The following is a 22,755-nucleotide window of genomic DNA, read 5'->3' as shown; positions in this document are numbered from 1 at the left end:
GCATGTGTCGCCGCGACAAAGCCGCCCGAAGACACGCCGCGTCGAACTCAGCGCGCAGCTTTCGTAACGCGCATGCGTCTCCCACGTATTAGTTCTTGCGTGCCTCTATCGGCGCGCTTCTACCGCCCACTACCATATACGGCCTCTGCGTACGCGCGAATACGGAGCTACACGCCATACCATCGTCGCATACAAGTTGGATAATTCAGGGACGCGCGAGGCCATAGCCGTGCCCTGCATCTTACATTTTTAGAGTCACCCTGAAGCCGAAAATCACATCCATCAACTCGATCCCCGGCCGTCGCGGATCAGAATCTACGAAATCGACGCACTCCTGAGATCCGACTAGCTCTATAGCTGACTATATCATCTTCAATGGTTAGGCGAATTTCGAACAGAATAAATATATTATTTTTATCCTCGATGCCTTGACTCCGCATCAAGGAGTCATCAGCGATCGTTTTGCATTATTTTCTCTAGAGTAACAGTAAATGCGAATAGCAGGATTGGTACATTTATTTCGGCAAACGGGCCCTACGATCTTTTGCAAAATTTCGGAGATCGATCATCCGAATGAACATCGGCGTCGAAAAGTACACCGGACAGAGATCGTACAAGGCGAGATCAACTCGTCCGAACGTTTAACGGGAAAACGCAATAAATGCGTCCGAACGCGGCTAATTCGCAAGTTGATAAATCTCTCCGTTGGTCCACTAATAACGTGACTGCTTCTGTCGTCAGTGTTTGCTTACGGTTGCCTACGGTGTTGCAATAAATTTGAATAATACGTTTTACGCGCAATTGTAATGATTTATATTTGCACTGCAGCGACGTCGGAATCTTTTTAACGAGTCGCGAATTGTCAAGCGTATGCACCGATGCCACCGTGCATTCTAACTCGCTAATAAAGACGTTGCTCGGCTGGCTTATAAATAAACAGAAACAATGGCTTGCGGGGGAGATTCTGCTGCCGATAAATCGACTACAAAGTGTAGTTTTTATTACAGTTTTTACGCGACTCACAGAACATATTTATCTCTGAACACTGAGGAACGTGTCTGTGAGGAAGTCGCGATAGAAACGACCAAGAGAATATTTGCGAAATTATAATGAGATAGGCTCGGCGTCACCGAATTTGGAGATCACCGATATCGAAACGAAACGATTCTATTCCTGACTCATCCGCGGTATAAATAACCGAATTACTGGACAACAATGATTTTTCCCCCGTTTCAACCATGAGCGTTAATTTTACAAGCAAGATTCTCCATTTTCAATTTATTGTTGTGCAATCGGGTTACTGTATCGCGGCGCCAAAAGAAAGATAACGAAATCGTCTTCCACGAAACAAGCAAAAGGAATAAACAGCGTCCGTAAAACGCAGATATTTATACATATTCAGATGGTGCATACTCGCGTTCTCTTTGCCTTTTTTTTTAGGCGAACCTCATTTTCGATAAGCGGAAGGTTAAAATATGTCTCCTAATCGCAGTTATTAATTTAGTAGTTGCTCGACCGCCCGACGGGGATATTCGAAAGAAATTCAAAAAGAATAAAAAAGAATCACGATACTCTTGTTACTTGGCGTCAATCAATTTCGTTCCGATCTGGAAACAACGCGCCTCGGCATGCATAATTGATGATTTCACCTACTTTTATTTTCCTTCTGTGTCGCGTTGCAAATTAAAAGCAGGCGTCGAAGGATACACGATAATCAAACGCTAATGCATACAATAACTACTCGCTTTTATCGATCGGAAACACATAATTCATCTCCTTAAAACGGCGCGAAAAGCTAAAGCGAATTCGAAAAATGGTGTTGCAACGCGAATCCGTATGACATAATCCGGTGCATGACTCAAAATTTCATATTTCAGGCTGCTAGTTAGGTCTACTATTTTCAGTATCCCACTATTCTTAGACAGTATTTTCGAAACATATTGCAACGAATTAGACACATCGCGCTCGAATTGTTCTTGTTCAGAAAGAACCCGCGATCCCTCTAAACTCGAAGCAAACTCGCTGCCGGTGAACGACGCTTGGTGCAACGATTAAACCCACGTGCATGTTCGTTGCACATTCTTTTCCGCCGTGGGCTTTCGCCTCGTAGTCGTGGCTTCTGTTTCCTTCGTAAACCGTGCGGTTCTTTCGAAACTTTCGATGTCGTCGTCGTCGTCGTCGTCGCTTTGAAACCTCGTCGCGGGAGGTTTCCGTACGAATCAGCCGAAAATTTCAGTTGTTGCGCAAAAACGACTGGAAGAAATCGCGCGAAACTTGGCGTGCTTGTGCAGAAAATTAGGCTATGTGGTGTTACAAAACCATATGTTCGCGGGGTCGGGTTCGGTCCGAAATAACTTCCGCAGCGCATCACGGAAATTTGACCGACGGTAATTAACGGTACCGTAACGGTAAACATTCTTAACTTTGCTATTCATGGTTGAACTCGATACCGACGGTATTGCGAATCTTTATAGAAAATTACAATTTTCTGCACCAATTATCGCTACGGTTTAATCGTTGCACTGGATGAGATCGATGACGATTCTAATGGAAAATAAAAATTGTATGTGATTATAAATCGTTGCGAGTTTTATACTATTCGTAATTTTGCAACTCGAACACACTACGGAGGTGTTTGACCATGTTTGGACAGGTTTCGAGACATTATCAATTTTTGTACACTACCGATAGGAACTCGAAAAGACATCGATCGAACGCTGCGACGAATTCTATAGGTTCTCGCCTTAGTATTCTCCCACGAACATTTACGTTCGCGCCATATTCAACGCGACTACCCACGTATATTGGTTAATGTAAAATAGCGTTGACGTCATACAACATGCGCCATACATGGTCCTACAGAGAAGCAACGTAGGTGTCGCGTGCTATAAAGTAGTCGTCTTGATACGTTTTTCCAATTAATAGACGATTCGCGGCACACCTTTCCCTAACTACAGTCCTCTGATAATTAAGCAATAAATCAAATTTGGAACTTTCTAACGACTTGTTTAATTATCCAATAAATTACGATTACTTTCTTCGATATTTTCGTTTGATTATTCTACGAAAGAAAATTGTTAAAAGCTAAGGAGCCTATTAATCATTCCAGGATTTCTTAAAATATGTAACAGTATTCTCGGACTAGATTATATATCGAGGTTCTAAATTTTAATGAAAACAAAAATACTGATGTTTGTTAGTAATGATAATTAATGACAATTAAATTGTTTGGTCGCTACTTCGTGAATTAGATCCTGATGTCGTCAACATGGCGACGTTGGTCCTCAAAAGGTTAATAGGCTTTTATTAAGTCCTTCAAACTAAGAGGTGTTTGTCTCGTTAGTCGAATCGTATGTGTTATAGTATTTTTGAAGACGGATTGAACTTTAATTGGATTAATGACACTGTGCTTCATTTATCTCTTTTGGATTTTCATTGGCGGCGATCTATTCTTGATGAGGGCTAGGCAGTGGGTATTGTGTGCCTGATGGATCGAGGATAATATTCGGTTAAAGTCCAACAATTTTGAATTTCGATTGCTTTCGTTAGTATCCTCAAAATGTAATGTCGAATATTACTGTATAGTAATTATATTAAATTATTTCAATCATTCAAGGATAACGCGAATTTATTTGTACCTAAAATATTTCAGAATCGAATGTTAAATATTATTTATAATTATGTGTAATAATTGCATCACAATATAAACTTACTATGTGACTTTTCTAAAAGTAATTTAAGTCACTTGTTCCGCCATCTACGACAAAACGCCGAAACAACTTGTCGATTATTATAACCTTTTGAAACGTGATGGCGCTATCACAAAAATCACGGCGGTATTATTCAAATTGAAGTTTTAGAGGGAAATAGATTGTACTACCTTCATTATGCGTGTTATATTCGTAAGATATCCATTGATAACTTCTAATAACTAATATCTGCCTCCGATTGCACTGCACCAATAGCAATAATAACTACAGGATTGTTAGAAAGAATAAGCACACAGTCAATTTATTTTTTGTGTAATGTACTTTACAATTTCTGTTATGTTAAAACGTTCGCTTCTTTAAACATGTGATAAATTTAATTATCTAGCAAATTGTCGATTGTCAGATGATTTTTTCTGACGGAATGTCCTGCTGCGATGCAACTGTTTTTCTGAACCCGGATTATTCATGCCTTTAAAGTAACCATAACCGCCTCCGGTTATTCTCTTCCGAGGTCGTGAATTCTTGCTCACTGACACTTCTGCGAGAAAATAATGTTAAGGAAAACGAGACTTGTACTTACAGTATTGTTAATCTCCATTACGTGATTTTATCGAAGGAGATTACACAGGAAACAATTATCAATCCACGAACGAGATAGACACAATCTACGACACTTGCCAATCGGCCATATTGAATAAATGAAGATCGACAACTCTAAGCTTAACGATATCCGCTCGATTATCTAGAAAACTTTTTTTTAAAAAGGATACTCAGGTCTATGGCTGGTGGAACAAGGAAACCAAAGGACTTCGCAACTTTTGCCAAATCCAATGTTTCAATGTCGAAAATCTGTTTCAAATGATGTGAGTCGTACGCTCTTACGTACGCTTTAAATGCCTCTTTCGCTGACATGTTCAAAAAGTAATTTTTCGCAATTAATTTTTCAAGCTGAAAGAGAATCATCAACAATTCATTCATAAAAATTGTATAAAACAATTGAACAACAACATACCCTGCGATCTCAGTCTAAATAAATTTTCAAGAAAAATTAACATTTTACCTGTAGTTGAATATCAGCAATTTTATTCCATGAAAAATCGAATTCGTTTACCGGAACCTTTGCTTGTTTAAGATAACGAAGAAAACCGAGTTCTTCTGGTCTCAAAATTAATAAGGCATGTCCACTGCTGCCTTCACCTCGGGCAGTTCTACCAACCCGATGGATATATTCCTGAAATGATATTTACAACAACGTATTACTGAAATATTCTATAAATACATTTCTCCATTGTAAGCTTCGATCTATTTTTGATAATTAACCTTGGGATCATCAGGTGGATCGTACTGAACGATCCAATCGACGGCAGGAATATCAAGACCACGTGCTGCTACATCAGTACAAAGAAGTATACCGGAAGTCGCATTACAAAATTGGAAGAATGTTGTCGTTCTCTTCGTCTGCTTTTGTTTTCCCTAAGAAAAAGAAATTCGTAGCAATATCTTACATTTCCATATCTGTTAACCATTTCTATACACTTACATGTATACTTAATACTGGTAAATCGATGTAGTTCAAAAGCTCGTGATGATACTTGACTGACATACAGGAGCTAAAGAAAACCATTACTTTTTTCTTTCGATTCTTTTTCAAGAAAGTAAATAATAGCAAGAATCTTTTCTCGCTAGGGCAACACACGTATCCTTGTTCCAAACCTTCAACCGTTGCTTTATCCTTATCGTCATCAACGCCAACATAAACCGGTTCTTTTCTCAGTGCTAAAGTTGTTAACATTTCTGTTTTCTTCGTTTGTGTAGCGCTGAACAACATCGTTTGCCTCTTTTCTGTAAACATAATAAGTTGATAATCCTTAACAGTATAAAATTCTGCTTATTCTGCTGTGATATAATAACTAACTTGGTAAAATATTTATAATTTGCTTGAGTTCTTCTTCAAACCCAATGTCCAAAATACGGTCAGCTTCATCAATAACTAGACACTGAAGATTTTTAAACAAAAAGTCTGGTGTATTCTGCAGGTGATCCAACAATCTACCTGGTGTTGCCACGACAATGTTAATTCCTTTTGAAAGTTTCTGAGCTTCAGTTTGCCTATTTGCACCACCCATTAACAAACCATACGTATGATAGTGATATTTCATTAACTCTTTTAAAACTCCAAACGTTTGCATGGATAGTTCTCGCGTTGGAGATATAATAACACAACCTGTACCTATAAATACAGATACAATTGAATAAATAGAAAATAATTCAGCTGCCTCTATCATTTACGTACCATTACGGGGCATGAATTTCAATTTATAAATTAGCTCAATTGCTGGTATTAAAAATGCTAAAGTCTTTCCAGATCCTGTTTTAGCAGCACCTACTAAATCCCTGCCTTCTAACAATGGTGGTATCGCTTTTGCTTGAATTTCAGTCATATTTGTGAAACCCATATCATGGATTGCTTTTAAAGTACTCTCGCATACCAATGTTTCTAATACTTTGAAATTCGTGTCATTTGTTACCTCAAAACCTATTGCTGATCCAGGTACTAACAAGGAACAATAAAATGAATTATGCATATGCTTAATGTCTTTTACTTAAATATTAGTTGCATTATACTTACAATCAACAGTTTTATTATTTTCATTTTCATCTGTATTTGAAGGCACATCAGCCTTGGTTTTCTTACTCTTTTCTAAAATATAACATGAACTTGTAATTTGATTGTTGAGATTTAAAAGGGTCCTTTTTGACTTACTTTTTATGGGAGCGTCATTTGTAGAATGTTGATCCAATCCATTTGAAAGGTCCAATTCATCTTCTGTGACATTCTGCATTTCATTTTCATCTTCTGTCAGAAGAATGAGCTAATAATTTAAATTGCTTCAACAAATGATTAAATATAATAAAACGAGACCCACAACATTTGAATTTACCATTTCGCACTTGCTTTTCTCGGTCCTTCAATATCTGTAGCTTCCTCTTCTCTCTTTTTCTTATTTTTCGCATCAGAACTTTCTCAGGCACAGACATTCTTATGTTACTTACAAACAAATATAACTACTCGCAACAATTCAAAAGTAATCCTTAACAATACGGGTTTCGTCCATGTGGTACAGTGATCTAACCTCAATACACAAAGTAGCGAGATGAAATCCATGAAAAATTGTATTCAAATAATGAAAACGAAAAATTTCGCCATCTGGTGGAACAAATGAGAAGCATTTTAAATTCAAATCAATTTGAAAATACATGCTCGCGGGAAATTTAAAATTTTTGCGTATTGTAACTACAGGGCGATTTTTAAGCAAAATTTCAAGTCGAGTTTTTATTGCATTTTCAAGCCAATTTTTTTAACGTTACATAGCTTAATTAAAGCTGAAAGTATCTACTTTAAGATAAGATAAAGCAATTTTGGTTTCAAAGCAAATTCAAGATCATTTTGATAAGTCGAAATATTATCGACCGCTATCCCGCAAAATAATAGTTCGGATATTCATTATCTTATCCTGCAAATAAGTTTGAATCGCCACATCTACTGCACATATAAATCGAGGTCACTAGCAAGCCTTGAGGAATAACTGAAGTGAAAGGAACATCGGATAATATTTCAGGTAGATAGGCAAATACCTCAGTTTCAGTCTTATTGTGAACACTGCACAAGTTGTTTCTTGCCAGATATATTAAAATCTTTGTCTTATAAGTAAGCACTATATAAAGTTTTTATCATATTCAATTTTACTCACATATATTTTATAATTAATTCACAACATATCATATTATACGAGAAATAAGTCGATCTATCATATAAAATGTTTTTTTCCTTCAGAATTACATTTTACATGAAAACTCTAATATTCCAGTTTAAACAATGAAGCTCTATTCAGTTTCCGATGGACCGCCGTCTCTAGCATGTCGCCAAGCATTAAAAGCTTTAAATATCGACTATGAATTGGTGTCTATTGATTTTGGTAAAGGCGAACACATGACAGAAGAATACGAAAAAGTATAACTATCATTATTTAAGTTCTCTAACTTGAAAAGTAACACATAACAATAATTTCTATAATGATTCTCTTACAGTTAAATCCGCAAAAGGAAATACCTGTTTTGGTTGATGGTGATTTGGTAATGGGTGAAAGGTATTTTTAAAACATTTTAGTCCATTGATGTAGTAATGATATAAAATTTGAAATAAATCATGATATTTTATACAATTTCTTTGTGCATGTACGCATCAGCAATGCTATTTTGCAATACCTGGGCGATAAGTACGATACAGATGGTAAACTGTATCCAAAAGATGCAAAGGCAAGAGCGATTGTCAATCATCGTTTGTGCTTCAATTTGGCTATGTATTATCGCAACATTTCTGAATATGTAGTACGTGTCTATGACAAACATAAATTAAATTAAATGATTACAATGGTTTAAAATTGGATAATTTCTCGAGAATATTCAGTGACCATTTAATTTAATTTTGTTAGAAATATTTACAAATTGTTATTAAATGTCTTATTACAGATGGCTCCAATATTTTTCGATTACAAAAGAACTCCCTTAGGGTTAAAGAAAATGACAATTGCTATAGATGCTTTCGAAACGTATCTGAAACGTGAAAATTCCCAATATGCTGCAGGAAGTCAGTTTGCTTAATTACAGAAATTTCTATATGTTAATTATTATTTTCTAGTATACTATACGTGAACAAATAACTATTTTTACAGACACATTGACCATCGCTGATTTCCCACTGATAACCGCCACCCTGTGTCTAGAAGCAATCGATTTCAAATTGGATCAATGGCCCCGTATACAAAAATGGTACAATAATTTCAAAATAAAGCATCCGGAGTTATGGAAGATTGCCGAATCAGGCATGGAAGAGATTCGAGATTTCGAGAAAAATCCACCAATCATGCCTGATATAGATCATCCGATACACCCTGTTCGCAAAAGCTAAGCTTTTTTAATCGCGCAAGATTTCATGTTTTGAAAAAACATGAACGTATATACCTTGATACCGTAGCACACTTAAATCTTCATTTGTATAGTAAAGAATTGAAAAGGAAACAATAAATAAAAAAAAAAAAAAAAAAAATAAAAATATGGATGAATACTGTAGTTAAAAAGTAAACATACATTTTGTACCTCCATATTATAGCATATAAAATTTTTCATTCATGCACTTATTTGTTGAACTGAAAAAGTAAATAAAAAACTAAATAAAATATACATGAATACAAATAATATGATAATAAATTATCAATAAGAACAAGAGGATACTGATGATTATCAGTGATATATTATTGCCTTATTTTAATTACACTTTGAAATTGAATTTCAAAGTCGATCTCAACAAAGTCTGTCGCTGTAGTCGCGATATTTCTACGTGTAACTCTAAAAGAAAGAATGAACAGGTGTCGTACCCATAGAAAGGGAACGCACGGTTCATTCAACTCCCTCTTTGGAAATTATAAAAAAATTTGACAGTGTGTGCACGGGGGCACGATGAGCAGCGTTTGACACAGGTACACGATGAACGAAAATCGATTCTATGTGTGTAATTGACTTGCGAGATTGTTAAAAGTATACTTGGTGGTAGAAATACAGTGTCGCCATGAGAAGATGAACATTTTTTTACAGTCTACGATATGAGTAGTTTTAACAATTGATTCTAATAGCATAGAAAGATTGATAGGCAGTTCCAAGCATTAACACCTGCACCTGAGATCTAAGACTGTACAAAAAAATTCTAGTAAGCTCCTCTTGTATCCGAATATTATTTTAAGCTTTGAAACAATGTCATATTAAAATTCATGGTATACTTTCATAGTATACGAATTTTCTTCACCATATCATAGAGAGAAAAAGATTATTTTAACAAGAAACAGATTATAAAAGAAATTTGAGGATAAATCTATACATTTTTAAGCGCAACTTTTTCAAACTTTGAACTCAGCTTCCCAGCACTATCAAACTATCCTAACTATTTTTTACGAATTAAAAATAATGTACCCCCTAAATCGTTTACAAAATTCACGAAATATTCTCGCGGCTTCTAAAAATATAAAATCATACAAATAAAAACCGAATGATCGCGGAGTAATTGTTTTAAAAATATTTTTGTACCTTCAGGGATCATATAAAACGTTCGGGTACGTTCTGAAAAGAGAATTTGAAAAATCACTTTCAGAATGCATTTCTTAAACACACTAATATCCAAGTAAAAATAATACTGCATTTCTTACATATGACTGTCTTTCTATCATCTGCAGTCTAAACGAGTTTTTCAGACTCTTCTCAGACAAACAAACGGTCAGTCTTCACTTGTCTCTATTTGAATAAAGACAATTAATTGATTGTTCTGTTATCACGAACACTTTTGTTCCACTATTGATTCGGATACGGGAGACTCTGTTGCATGAATTTAGTGAAATCGTAGGAAAATTTCTTCTACCAAGTATACAGTTCGGCAAAAATGTGTCCAAATGTCACGCAATTAGAAAATTCGTAACTTAATTTCCCTATCAACGGTGACAATTGCGCTCGGTACAATTATATGCGTAATACAAAGAACACCAGAAGTAATTCTACCCTTTCAACCTATAATTTAAATACTCACAGAAATATAGCCTCGCTACCATTCAAAAGATTATCTATAATAGTTATTGCGTGTTATATGTACGCGATAGCGTCTCGAAGAAAATTCACTTTTAACTGTTTCAGTTGAATAAATAAATTAATAAGTACATTTAATTAGATAGAGTCGGTTCTAGGATTTGTCATACCCCAACGAACAATGCAGGATTCGTTGTAACAATCTGTTACGCTACATAGCATTAGGTAATTAAAAAATATAAGTGTTAAAGTGTTGATATATTATTAAATGCTGAAGTAAAACGAATAATAGTAAAGATTCGAATTTTTACAATAATAGAGAATCTAAAAACAGGCATGAACCTGATTCTAAAGATATGTTTAACATTAACGGGAGTAAAATAGTTAATCTCTAAATCAGACGATTTTTATTGTACAGTACGTCGCCATTTTGTAATGTGTCTTGGAAAGATTACTTTGATCGACAATGTTATGTAAAGTTTGAAAAGTCTGTAACAATCGTGTTAACACTTTACCTATCAAATGTCTGTACTACGACCTCTGGCAAAAAATAGTTTGAACCACACACAGTTTTTGCCAGGTATAGTAGATCATGTTACTTTAAATACTTTAACATTCAATGCTAGACCTACTGTACATTTCGAATTTGTTATTTTGTAATTGTTGATTGAAATAGCGTCCCTCAGTAAATATTGTATTCTTAGAATAAAGAATTTTAAAAACGAGTCTCTGTAACTGTTCGGGACTCGTATATCGTTAAAAACATTATAACTATAGTCTAACATTACAAGTACAAAGAGATCAAACTGACTGGGTCTGATTGTATTACATAAATTAAGGTTTCCATTCACTTGTAAAGTAGTCTGCACAAGAATGACTCAATTTACTGAATAAATTTTCATAAAAACAAATTTGCAAGATCAGAAATCTGAATTGAGAATTTTGACTTCCCTGGTAATCTGGCATTAATCAAAGTTTAAAAACGAGTCACTTTAATTGCCTGGTACTTGCATGTTGTTAAAAATATAACAGCATTATTCTGTCTCGTTAAGAATATTGTTATAGGAAAGTGTTAATGCACGACAGGAGGGATCTGAAATACCGTCAGCAGTGTCATAAGTAAAGTGATCAGGTTTCCAGTGGAATTATGCTCTGCGTAACTGTGACTAGTAGACATGAGTATATTGTAGAACGAATATGTGAAGTGACGCAATTAGATTTAGGATGATTCTACATTCATATTGACGCGACTTCTTGCTGGTTTTACTGATCTTCCGTAATTTCTTTTGACATTTTCTATGTTGCATCGCGACTGTCTGCATAGTCCACCAGTCACTTAGTCACCTAACTCTTCCCGAGGGTGAACGAAGATGGGATTTTATGTAGCCGGTCCGATAATCGATCACATCACGTTGGGTACCACCCGATACACCGTGCCCATGTCTTCTACTCCATCTGCAATTAGATCTCAGGTCAATTATGCTACTCAAATGTTCCACTAGTGGAATTTTGACCGCATGCAGATAATAATCACATTGCCTCACATTTTCAGTGTTAGTCAGAGGAATTCCTTCTGAGACTGCCTCAGTAATTTCTGGATATATCATTATAGAATTCGGCTTCGATTATTGATAAATAAATTGTCCATTCATTACTAAATTTACGCGATAATCCAGAAATTGCTTAGACCGTTTTGAGTTACAAATCAAACCATTCCCGAATCAAAAGAAGACAATAAATTACTGTAGTTTGACTGAGATAACTTAGAAGTAGAAGAGCCAGATTAGTAAGATGTATAGAATCTATGTAGCTTTCTAGAGTTTTTCCACTTTTTTGATTCGAGTACAGCAACACGCATAATTTGACGAGACACAGAGCAGCATGACACTGGTCACAGTGCTTCATTCCAAGTACGAAATGGAAAATAATCAATAGAAAATAATTGCTCGACACCCGAATAGTTATGTATGTATAATATAGGTATACGTAATAGGAGAATGCTAAACGGACTTAATGATTAAGCTACGAATAAACAGTCGGTCAAGTTACATCGTTAAACAATTTCTAAAGTCATTCCTTAAACGCAGGCATACTGTATACGTACTAGCGATAACAAATGCATAATTAATATATATATGTATATTTCGTACAAAAGATACTCGATTTGATTAAAATCGGAAACGCAAGGTAGCACTAAAAATCAGCAATTCAATATTGGCGAATCTAAGACACAAGGATTGTATATCTACTAAGAATAATAAATTAAGTACAATTTTAGAAGGCCTCTTCTAGTTCTGTACACTACTTCCGTTCCTCTTGTAAAAGCAATTCGGTTTTGCTGCGATCTTTCAATTCAGTCGAATGCTGCTGTATCGATTTTTATTTTTCCGACTTTTATTTATTAATTTTGACGATATTGTTCTTGCTTCTACAAGTATAATTGGGTACGATCTACTGTAGAAAATCAAAGTTAATTAACCCGCCAACAATTCAACATACTCTACCATCGTTCAACGTTATATAGTTTATCGGTCATAATAAACGTTACTAATGTATACTTCTGTTATCGTTATCTGTATAAAACACAGAGATATTCAACCTAAACTCAGTATTATCTCCACCATTACAAGATCTTCAAACTAAGACACGGATTAATTTGTACATCTATGGTACGAAAAACAGAAAGATCGTTTTTTGGGGGAACTGACCTGTATATCTCGAAGACATTGAAAGAGTTGCGAATTCGTAGTAACATAATTACTCACTGAAGAACATTTAAAATGAAAAAGAACGCTTAAACACCTTCATTACTCGGAAACAATTTCTTGGATCGTTAAAAACGAAATTTAAGCGTTCTCCTTCGGTTGAAAAGCATTGCTTTATCATTAATGCTGCAACAAGTTCAAAGAAAACAAGTTCGATTATCACCGAAGTCAGCAAAAAGTTACACCGTTCGAAATTGCTGTTTCCGTGAATCGGAGTGAAAACTATTTCGAAAGGGATCTCTTTAGAGCAATATTCATTTGCAGAAAGATCTTGTAGCTATAATTCGAAAAACAAAAGTTTCGATTCCAAGAGTCAGCAATCTCCAGTGGTAAAGATCGGGATTCATCTGTGTACCGTACGCAGAGGTCGGCTTCTATCTTGTCCTAAATGTACACTCATACCTTGTTATTGCCTCTGTAGGCCAGGAAGATGGGAACGTTGATGACTTTTCGTCGTGGTGAAGGTTGAGATCGCGATTGGGGTCGATATCGGGGTCGAGGTCGTGGTCGTGAACGAAATGGAACTAGGGAGACGTCGAGGTTGGGGTTCGAAAACCGTGTTGTTCTGTTGGGACGAGTTATTGTGCCGGTGTGTTAGGTTCAAGGTGGTGGTGGTGGTGGAGGTTGTCGTCGAGGTCGTGGTCATCGTCGTCATCGACGTTGTAGTTGGTTGTTCACCTTGGCTCCCGTTACTCTGATTCCTGTTAATGTTGTTAATCGGTAGCAGCATTTGCCCGTCACCATGGGCCGAAGATACCCCGTAGCTTCTCAACCGGTATTGTCGTTGCTGCATCGAGGAACACCGACTTCTAGCAACATTGCTCCTGTGCTGCTGGGTGCCCGTGGTACTGCATATGATCAACCCCAGGACTTTCATAAGTATCACCGTGTTGTATCACCATGATGATCATTAGTGTGCCCCCGCAAGGACCCGTCTCTCTGCAGCTTCCTTTTTCTTTCTCTTATTTTCTGCGGCGTCGCGTCGTGAGGCGTTATTGCTTGCCGGATTGATAATTAGCAACCGACGCCTCTAACCGTGCTTATTATCAGCCCGTTAATTAATCAACGCGCCTGTTTCTCTCTTATTATTCCTGCCCACACTTTTCTCTCGGCTTCAATACGTGTTTCTTCGTCTTTTCCGGATTCTTCGATAGTTAGGGTACAACTACGAAGGGCATGATAATTCCTGAAGAAATTGAAAGGAAATGCGGAATACTGTTTTTTCATACTAGACTACTTATTCTTTAGAAATCAATTTTTAATGTTACAATCTTTGGCGAGCTGATCACATTTGAGAATTTTTTGAAAAGAAAGTATTGAAGATACAGATTTCCAATTTTGAGGAATTTTGAATGAGCATCTTGCGAATGTACAGTAATTTTTTGAAATGGAAATTTTGATTCGTTGCAGAATTATTAGTCTGTGTATGAACAAATTCAATTTCACATTCCTCAATTCAATTTCTACAAGAAACACATCCCCTGTGGTTGTACCACGACTATCTAAAAGCACATGTACTCGTATATATAACATCTGTCTTCGTTTAAACAATAATTACTTTAAGATCAATTGGAAGAACGATGCTATTCTGCAGCGGCTTGTACTAATCTTTAAAAATTCGTGATGCAAATATCGAATGCCCTAATCTTAAATGAAAATAACGATTGATTACCGTCGTAAATTTGTGGCACATCTATTTATAAATCTAAATCAACATCGGGGTGTGTGTAGATATGTGTATTCGTGTGTGTGTGCGCGCGCACGCGCGCGCCAAAGCAAGAGAAGTCATGCTCGTTTTAATTAGCACGAATCAAAGCTGATACATTTAGTTTCGTTGTGTATCCACGCAGACACAAAATTGACACAGCAAAGTAGAAATTCATGCAACTTTTTCACACTTTCTTGTTTCTCGTTCGTAAAAAATTCATCCTGAACAATGTTCGGAAAATTGTTTAAAATTTTGATTAGGACTATCTGAAACATGAAGCATAGAAACATTTTAAAAGATTTTTCCAATTATAAATAACAATGAGAAATTTTGGTACGAATGGAACTTGTGAAGCATAAAAATAAAAATTATTCCACTACTTAATGAATAGTAATTCTTTCCCATAACAATTGTATAAATATTTTTGAAGTGGATAAAAAAGAAAATGGATAAATTTTTTACGCGACCAACAAGAGGATAGCGATGTATTCTCTTACCTTGAATTGTGACTCATGAGGACTATGTTTCTGTAACAGCATATAATGCATCCTGATTGTTGGGAAGCGAGTGATGGAGTGTTGACGTCGATCCACACACAACACAATAAGCAGCTCAAGCAATTTTGTTACTCTCCCATTTATTTTAATGGTTTTCAGGCTCAGACACAATTATATCTGTGATACCGTCTGAATTTCGCGTCAAACTTTAATAGATTTCGGGCTAACAAAATGAGACAAGAAATTTCAATAATTAAAAAAAGATTGTGTACCAGTCTTGAGCTCGAGAATGCTGCCAAGAGTTTGCTCAGGATGTTTTAATCGATGCGAATTCATCAGTTTAGTGGATGCACTGAACTGTGATTATGTTTAGGAACAATTTCGTGAACTTTTCACTGTTTGCTCGTTGGTATGGGGATACCTGTTTCTCTTTTTATCCAATTCTTGGTGCCTTAATATTTCTAAATAGGAATGTATATCTACTACTTGTTTAATTGCCTTCTTAAGTATAAGAAACCCTTCTAATAATATAACAAAAAGTTTGTTTAAAATCGTATATTTCAACAAAATTTTGTTCTACCTATTAAACTGATACATAACGACGAATTGAATATGTAAGTCAATTTGTATAAAAGAGAATTTAAACAATGTGCACTGAATTATTTAATGTCTCGCGTTGAATGTTGGTTATGGCTGATCATGAACAATTTGAAGAATATGCAGATATCGTTGAATAATAATGATAATATCAAATGTGAACTTGTTCTTACACTAAACTCATTAAGATAAGTTGCCTAGATTCTCGTTTATAGTTTAATTGATTTTGTGATCCTAGTAACATGTAGTTCAATTAGCTTAGACTCATAAAGACCTGTATAGTAGAACTTTTGAATGTGTTCTCGCTATCTTTTTCTTTTCAATTCGAACTATTCAGTACTCATTTAGCTATACTTTAAACTTCTTGCATATTCCAGGCATCCTGTAAAACAACATGAATGCTGGTGTTTTATTTTAGCGACCTAGAGGAACACACACGAAGTATCACTAAATGCCAAACAAAATTTCTACAATCTGCTTTGAACACCTTCTATGCAACAAAAACAGAAAAACTTCAAATGAACTGTGACAAGTTGGGTTGCCACCTTTTCCTAATTAACGTTAATTAACTGACAAAAAAGAAGATTTCGAAATTTCCCTAAAATTAGCCTCACAAAAATGATTTCAGAATATCAGAAAAGTGACAACCACAAGTCACAAATAATGTTTATCGTACTTTAAAGCGAAAAGCAACCCCTTCTATTATCCTAACTCTTCAACTTTTTGTATCGACCTAAACGCGTTGCTTTTGGTCAAGACATAGTTTAGAAAAGAGAAGGCAATATTTTTTTTCTAAATATAGCAATATATTTACTAAATAGTTTTATCCTAATTGTAATCTTAGAGACCACCACAAGTATTCTCGTTCAAGTAGAATATTTTCAATTCATGTTACAGACTTATATGCAACTTTAGAAAACTTTAAAGAAGTTATAGTTAATGATATGTACAGGTATTAGGATTTATATGTACATTTATGGAGAATCTTGTGTATCAAGCATATACTACGTCGGTGAGCTACACAGTAGTACTAATTTAGTGCAAAACAAGATAAACAGTAGTTCGGTAATCTTGCAAAAGTAGAAAGAAGAAGGTATAAATGTAATAGATTCGTGTGAATATAATACATTGTGCAGCATCTAGAAGTATGAGTTTTAATGCTTTACTTTTAACTTACGAAGAGAGAACATTAAGAAAAGTTGTAGTGTCTCAAAGATAAAACATGGAAGAATTGATATTAAAACTTATTTAATATAAAATATTTCCTTTTTCTTTGGAAATAAATCCAAGTTACAAACATTTGACTGCAAAGATACCATGTTTCATCTTTTCTAGTCCAAGCTGCAAGTTGGAAAATCTCTCGATATTGATTTCTGACATAGTCTCAGAATTGTAAATGCAATGCAGATGTCCCAGTGTACTCATTCTGGATACCCACCCTTTATGTAGATATACGTACACGCATACATTTAAAACCGGCCATCTAATATCACTTTTATTCATAGAAACTGAATATTAGACTCTGAATATATTGTATAATTTACTATTGTTATAAAAACATTCTCTAATTGTAATAAAATTTTTGTCAAGGTTACATCTCAATTTCTATGCGAGATAAAAAAGACTGCTGCCGGTTTTAGATGCCAGTTGAAGTGTAAATGTGCGCTCGCGTGCGTATGATGCGATTACACGTCGCGTGTATTATACGTAGTCATAGGTAAAACATTAGCAAACTTACTACGAAACTAAAGACTAAGAAAGAAATTAATTTAAAGTTAGAAAACATACCATAAAAGATATTTGCAAAGTGTATTCAAAGAACATACCGAAGTAATCTGGTTATATAATCGGGCCAATTGTCCGGGAACATCACAAGGAAGAAGCCGACTGCTATGAAAATCATCCCTGCTAGTTTCATACCCACAAAATGGGCTCCATATAAAACAACATCTAGCGCTGTAACATACAAACACTAATCAATTACTGTCTCTTATTAGTAAGCAACTAAATTATTTCTATTAATCTACATACCAGCAGATACAGGTACAGCTGTGATTAAACCCAGGGTGATGAACAGGTCATATGTCAGCGCAATACTGAAATTGCCAAGCATATTTGCAACTGAAAGGATAAAAGTATCAAATATAAAAGTTGCAAATATATGTTGAAAGTGTTAAAAGAAATTGTTTAAAGATGCACCTAAATGAAGAATGCTAGCTAGAAGTAATGCTGTCCATGGTAGCCGTTCCCAATGCACGCTTTCGACCCCCGTAAAGTACAGAGCCAAACAAATTGGCCATAACAGCATCGCGTTGCACAATCCGATAAGTGAAAAGAACAGAGACATTTGTCCAAATGTTGTTTCTCCTAGAACTTTCTTGAACAGCACCTAATTGATCATTATTTAAAATTTTTTAAATAAATTACACAACCACAATACAGTGACAACACTGTAATATTAATATCAATGTAATGCTGATGACTACCTTGTAAACAGCAGAACCAGCTGCTGCGGACGTTGCTAGAACCACACCTCCTAAGGTTGGACTTCCAGTTATTCCATCCATGTACGCGAAAAGTGCAATCCCAGTGTTGCACAAGATTACTGCTACTATCTGCAAACGTGTTTAGAACATATTAAATACAAAGTAATCATTACCTGTGTAACAGACTTTTGTAGTCAACGATACTAACCCTTACGCCAACGAATTGCTCGTGAAGAATAACCCATGATAACAAATAAACGCAAGACACGTTTGTCGCAAAAAGAGCCATCACATCGGTAGCTAACAATATCCTGAGTGAATAAATGTACATGTAATTGGTAACCACCCAAAGTCCACAGAATAAGCTACATCTACTCAAGAAACGTCCCCCGGTGAACCCTTTGTCACGGAATCCACGCAAGTTTTCTGCGATGATTTCGGATGGAGTATTGCATTTGATTCTTGCCGCTTGGCAAATGAAGTAAATGGGATAGTAGAGGATTTCCCAGTTCGTGCAGAACCATGTTGTGAAGAAGGGTGCGTTGTATGGGACCGTCTGAAGCAATGAAATATATCAGAAACAGTTTAATCGAAAGAAGAAAAGGGTGAACGAACATACATGCTGCTGATGTAGCCCTGTCACTGACGAGTTCGAGGATAATAGGTAGCTGGGACTCTCAAGTTTGTTGAAATATAAATATTTAATACAATGCGTCGCACCGACCCAGCTTGCTGTGACGCATATGGTTACACATACTCCAAAGTATATCTGTAATCATAATACCATGGTGAGTAGCTGTAATAGTTTAAATTAATGTTAGGTTAAAAATTGATGAACCTTTTTCGCGGACTCTGCGCAACAGGAAGCATAGCAAGCTGACAGAGAATTAGATCTTTGTTGATAGGTAACAGAAGGTGCAGACATATGCTGCTGCACTTGTATTTGACTGATGTGGCCTTGGTTGCTTGCAGTTCCTTCAGCGATTCCTCCACTTCCACTTGTCTCCAAAGTACGACAACTCGGTGCAGAATCGCCGCAACCACTGCTGACACTGCATCCTTGTTGTTGATCACATCCTAAATAATGAAATCGATTAGTCAAGACGATATTTGAGGACTGATAGGAATAACAAATAGTTTAGAAACATCTTGAGTAAAATTACTTTGTAGCACGCTTCGTTTGTCAATCGTAAAACATATAAAAGAAACAAATAATCGACATCTTTAATTTCAAAGAATGAACGTTGAAAAGGCGCACGTAATGCATTATCTATTTTTACAAACGTTACACTCGGCTTGCTGAAAATATTTATACTGTTAGATCGACGATAACAAATCATTTTCTGTTTTATACAGAAACTGTACAAGGTTTTGGTTTTAAATTCAGAACAAACGACACGCAAGCGATGAGATATTTACAGAAACTTACGCAGGCAATTGCGGAACTGTGGATGCAAATGTAGATCAACGAACGTGGCAAGAATGTTCTACAACATTCAACAGCGAAATCGCAACTGCGGAGGACGGAAAGTCTTTTACCTGAGCTATTGTGTTTATTACTCTACTGCGACTGATCTACGACCCATAGACATGTCAAAGCATAATATTACTATTAATACTATAATAATACTATTCAATGAGATTAGTAAACTGCGGATGCGAATACGAAACTCTACATTCACAACAAACAAGTCAATAAAGAGTAATGGCCAAAGGTAAAGGACCCCTGAGACGTCGGTGAGAAATTGTCAATATTTAGTTTGTCATAACTTATGCTATCAAATTTGATGCGTTAGAACAGATTGAACTTCGACAATATTTCACCCTAGACTTAGCGATCCTTCGATCTTGTTTGCAAGTCTGTAATAAAAGCAACAGTATTATACAACGTATTATACAATATATTACAATAATAAGAAATGAAAATAGTTCGTAGAATGAGATTTAATCATATGAGTACGGTCATTTGACATTAAGTCCTGGCGAGCACGGGCGGTCTGCGATGCGCTCGATCATAGGTAAAGGCAAAACTGCTGACACTTGTCATTACCAGCGCTAAAATTGATAGCGAGAAATTATAGTATAGAATACAGCGTCATATGCTTTGTATAATTACTTGTATAATCGTGGTTAACAATACAGTGAGGTGTCAGCAAGGCCATCTGATTTTCCAGGGTCGGAATACCAACCTACAGCAATATCTTCAATTGTAATTTAGACAATGAGTCTGCCTCACTGAATTGTTGCCTCCAAGCATATACTTGAATACACAAACAGGCTCACTGTATAATAGACCCACTCTGAAAATGGAATTGAGTGATGGGAGATAAGAAACGTGCGCCTTTCCATTTCCTATATCCATAGGCTTTTCTTCTTCAATGTTAATGCTGTTACAGACAAGTGTACATATATATAGTAGAAGTGCATAAGAAGATACTGTGCTCTCTTCAGTCTTTTGTGCAGTGATCCTCTTCTGTGTGCTTTGTGTAATGGGGCCTAATCTTGGAAGAAGGAACAATGGAGAAGTGTTAAGTACCTTATGTATGGTAGAGATCTATCCATAAAATACTTGTGACTTAATTATTTAAAATATGTCTAAAAAATGAATAAATGCTAAAATATTGTTTTCATCAAATGGTGTGTGTATTTAGTGTTTAAATAATTCGAATTGTTGATATAATTCAGTATAGAGTTTAAGTACTTATTATCGCATGCTTACCAGAATTATCATGAGTAACTTGGCCGCTTTGAAGACCATAGTTCTGCTGATTGTCACCAAGAATGATATTTGAAGTATGAGTTTGTTGAGGATGAAATATTGTTGGAATGTCCCCGACTCCTCTGCTACCCATGCTTAAGTTTGTTCTTTAAAAGATGTGGTAACATTTTTTTCAGTATACATGGACAAATGTATAGCTTAGCTCTATTTTACACTGTGCAAAAAAGTTTATAATATAGAAGAAATGTGCATCAATATAAAGTATTGATAATGTATTTCATAATAGGAACAGAGACATTTGTTTCAATATAAAGTACCATCAAAACAAATTTAAGAATTTAAGAGTTTAGCCTAATGAAAATGAAATGATCTTTGTGATTCACCTAGGCTTGTACTTTTAAAGGGCATTGAAGCGATTAATATACCTAATATACTTAGAAAATCAGAAATAATTATACAATGCTGCATTATCTACAGGATAATGAAATTATTACAACAAGTATAGGGTGTCTGAATAAATAATGCAGATATTTAAGGGATTCCTAACTTATCTGAGACACCCTGTATATCTAATAAATATCAATTGTTTAGCTCTGCAACTAGAGTAGCTTTCACATATAAGCAACAGCATTCATCTCAGTAAAATCAGACTATTCTGAGAATAGGAGAGTTCCTTTGAACACCAAAATACCAATTTACAAATCATTAGAGCACTGTTATTTATATTATTTCCTATACTGTATAAAAAGTAATCATGGACACAGGAATCAAAAGATGCAGTTCCCATAACTACTCAAGCTTATTCTCAGAGTGGTCAATTTCTAAGTATATTCTTTAGACATTGTGTTTACATTTTACAACACTTTCTTTACTGAACTATGGTTGCAACAATAAAAAGAATGTTAAATACACCTGCAAAATAGACATACAACATTTTCAAATGTTTTGCTTTTATGGTAAGTGTACTGGTCTGCAGACACCTGCCATGACAACAATTCTTGTCAACGATCAACGTGAAAGTTCTAATTGTATATTTTACGAAGTAAGCAAATTAAGAAACTAATCGAATAAGAATATGAGCTGTTGAAGTTGTGTACCTTGACTTACCTTCCTTACATCTTTCGTCGAAGGTTACGACATGCTTCAGATTCGATGTATTCATTGTTAACTGTTTACCAAGTTTTGCATCACATGCACTGTCATAGCAATTTTATTGTCGTTCGATTTCTATACTCGATCGTTCACCGCCCCATCAGTTCTGCAAATTCAAATGCTTCAAAATTCAACGGGTTATTAAAATTTCATGGAATAATTGTCAGCATAATATTTCTGTAGCACTGTTAACAAAAATTACCACTTTTGAAATAAACACGGTGAAGCATCGCCTCTTCATGTGCCAACAATTCGTTTGAACTGTTCAGTTGTACTACGGTAAAGTGAAAATACTACATCGTGTCACGAGTCTCATTGTTCCGTGAAAAATTGATCACGAACATATTGGAATTCTTAACTAATTTCCCGTGATTTAACGTGTAACATGTTTCGCCATTGATTGCCAGTAAACTTCGTACTACCACCTTTTAGAACGCCCTAGTTGCGACTGCGCCCTATTTGTTTTCCACCTGCTTCATTATATTCCAAAAGAG

General features: G+C 35.5%; 3 protein-coding genes across 5 annotated transcripts; 1 reads left to right on the top strand and 2 right to left on the bottom strand.

Moving 5' to 3' along the window:
• Positions 1-3,982: 3,982 nt before the first annotated feature.
• Pit (probable ATP-dependent RNA helicase pitchoune) lies at positions 3,983-6,875 on the bottom strand. The gene is made up of 10 exons (XM_078181849.1): positions 6,653-6,875; positions 6,475-6,567; positions 6,340-6,411; positions 6,004-6,264; positions 5,626-5,940; positions 5,251-5,552; positions 5,031-5,183; positions 4,771-4,941; positions 4,481-4,658; positions 3,983-4,248 (listed from the first exon to the last, which is right to left on the bottom strand). Exons 1-10 carry the CDS (start codon positions 6,747-6,749, stop codon positions 4,088-4,090), a joined length of 1,803 nt encoding a protein of 600 aa, XP_078037975.1. The 5' UTR covers positions 6,750-6,875; the 3' UTR covers positions 3,983-4,087.
• A 271-nt stretch (positions 6,876-7,146) lies between these two features.
• On the top strand, positions 7,147-8,949 carry Gfzf (GST-containing FLYWCH zinc-finger protein). The gene is made up of 6 exons (XM_078181850.1): positions 7,147-7,419; positions 7,580-7,722; positions 7,800-7,858; positions 7,958-8,099; positions 8,241-8,358; positions 8,444-8,949. Exons 2-6 carry the CDS (start codon positions 7,588-7,590, stop codon positions 8,677-8,679), a joined length of 690 nt encoding a protein of 229 aa, XP_078037976.1. The 5' UTR covers positions 7,147-7,419; positions 7,580-7,587; the 3' UTR covers positions 8,680-8,949.
• A 52-nt stretch (positions 8,950-9,001) lies between these two features.
• On the bottom strand, positions 9,002-22,694 carry LOC144470555 (solute carrier family 35 member F3). Of its 3 annotated transcripts, XM_078181848.1 has the most exons (13): positions 22,464-22,694; positions 22,207-22,382; positions 21,110-21,255; positions 19,229-19,467; positions 19,010-19,159; positions 18,599-18,946; positions 18,391-18,519; positions 18,104-18,293; positions 17,936-18,025; positions 17,731-17,860; positions 15,308-15,337; positions 13,505-13,950; positions 9,002-11,792 (listed from the first exon to the last, which is right to left on the bottom strand). In XM_078181848.1, the coding sequence occupies exons 2-12, from the start codon at positions 22,269-22,271 to the stop codon at positions 13,509-13,511; spliced, it is 1,959 nt and encodes a 652-aa protein (XP_078037974.1). In that variant the 5' UTR covers positions 22,272-22,382; positions 22,464-22,694; the 3' UTR covers positions 9,002-11,792; positions 13,505-13,508. The 3 variants fall into 3 exon arrangements, with proteins under 3 accessions (XP_078037974.1, XP_078037973.1, XP_078037972.1); XM_078181847.1 differs by lacking the exons at positions 13,505-13,950; positions 15,308-15,337; XM_078181846.1 differs by lacking the exons at positions 9,002-11,792; positions 15,308-15,337 and having other exon boundaries at positions 11,947-13,950.
• Positions 22,695-22,755: the final 61 nt, after the last annotated feature.

This window comes from Augochlora pura, chromosome 5 (assembly GCF_028453695.1).
Source record: "Augochlora pura isolate Apur16 chromosome 5, APUR_v2.2.1, whole genome shotgun sequence".
NCBI lineage: Eukaryota > Metazoa > Arthropoda > Insecta > Hymenoptera > Halictidae > Augochlora > Augochlora pura.
This window is presented reverse-complemented; position numbering and strand designations above follow the sequence as displayed.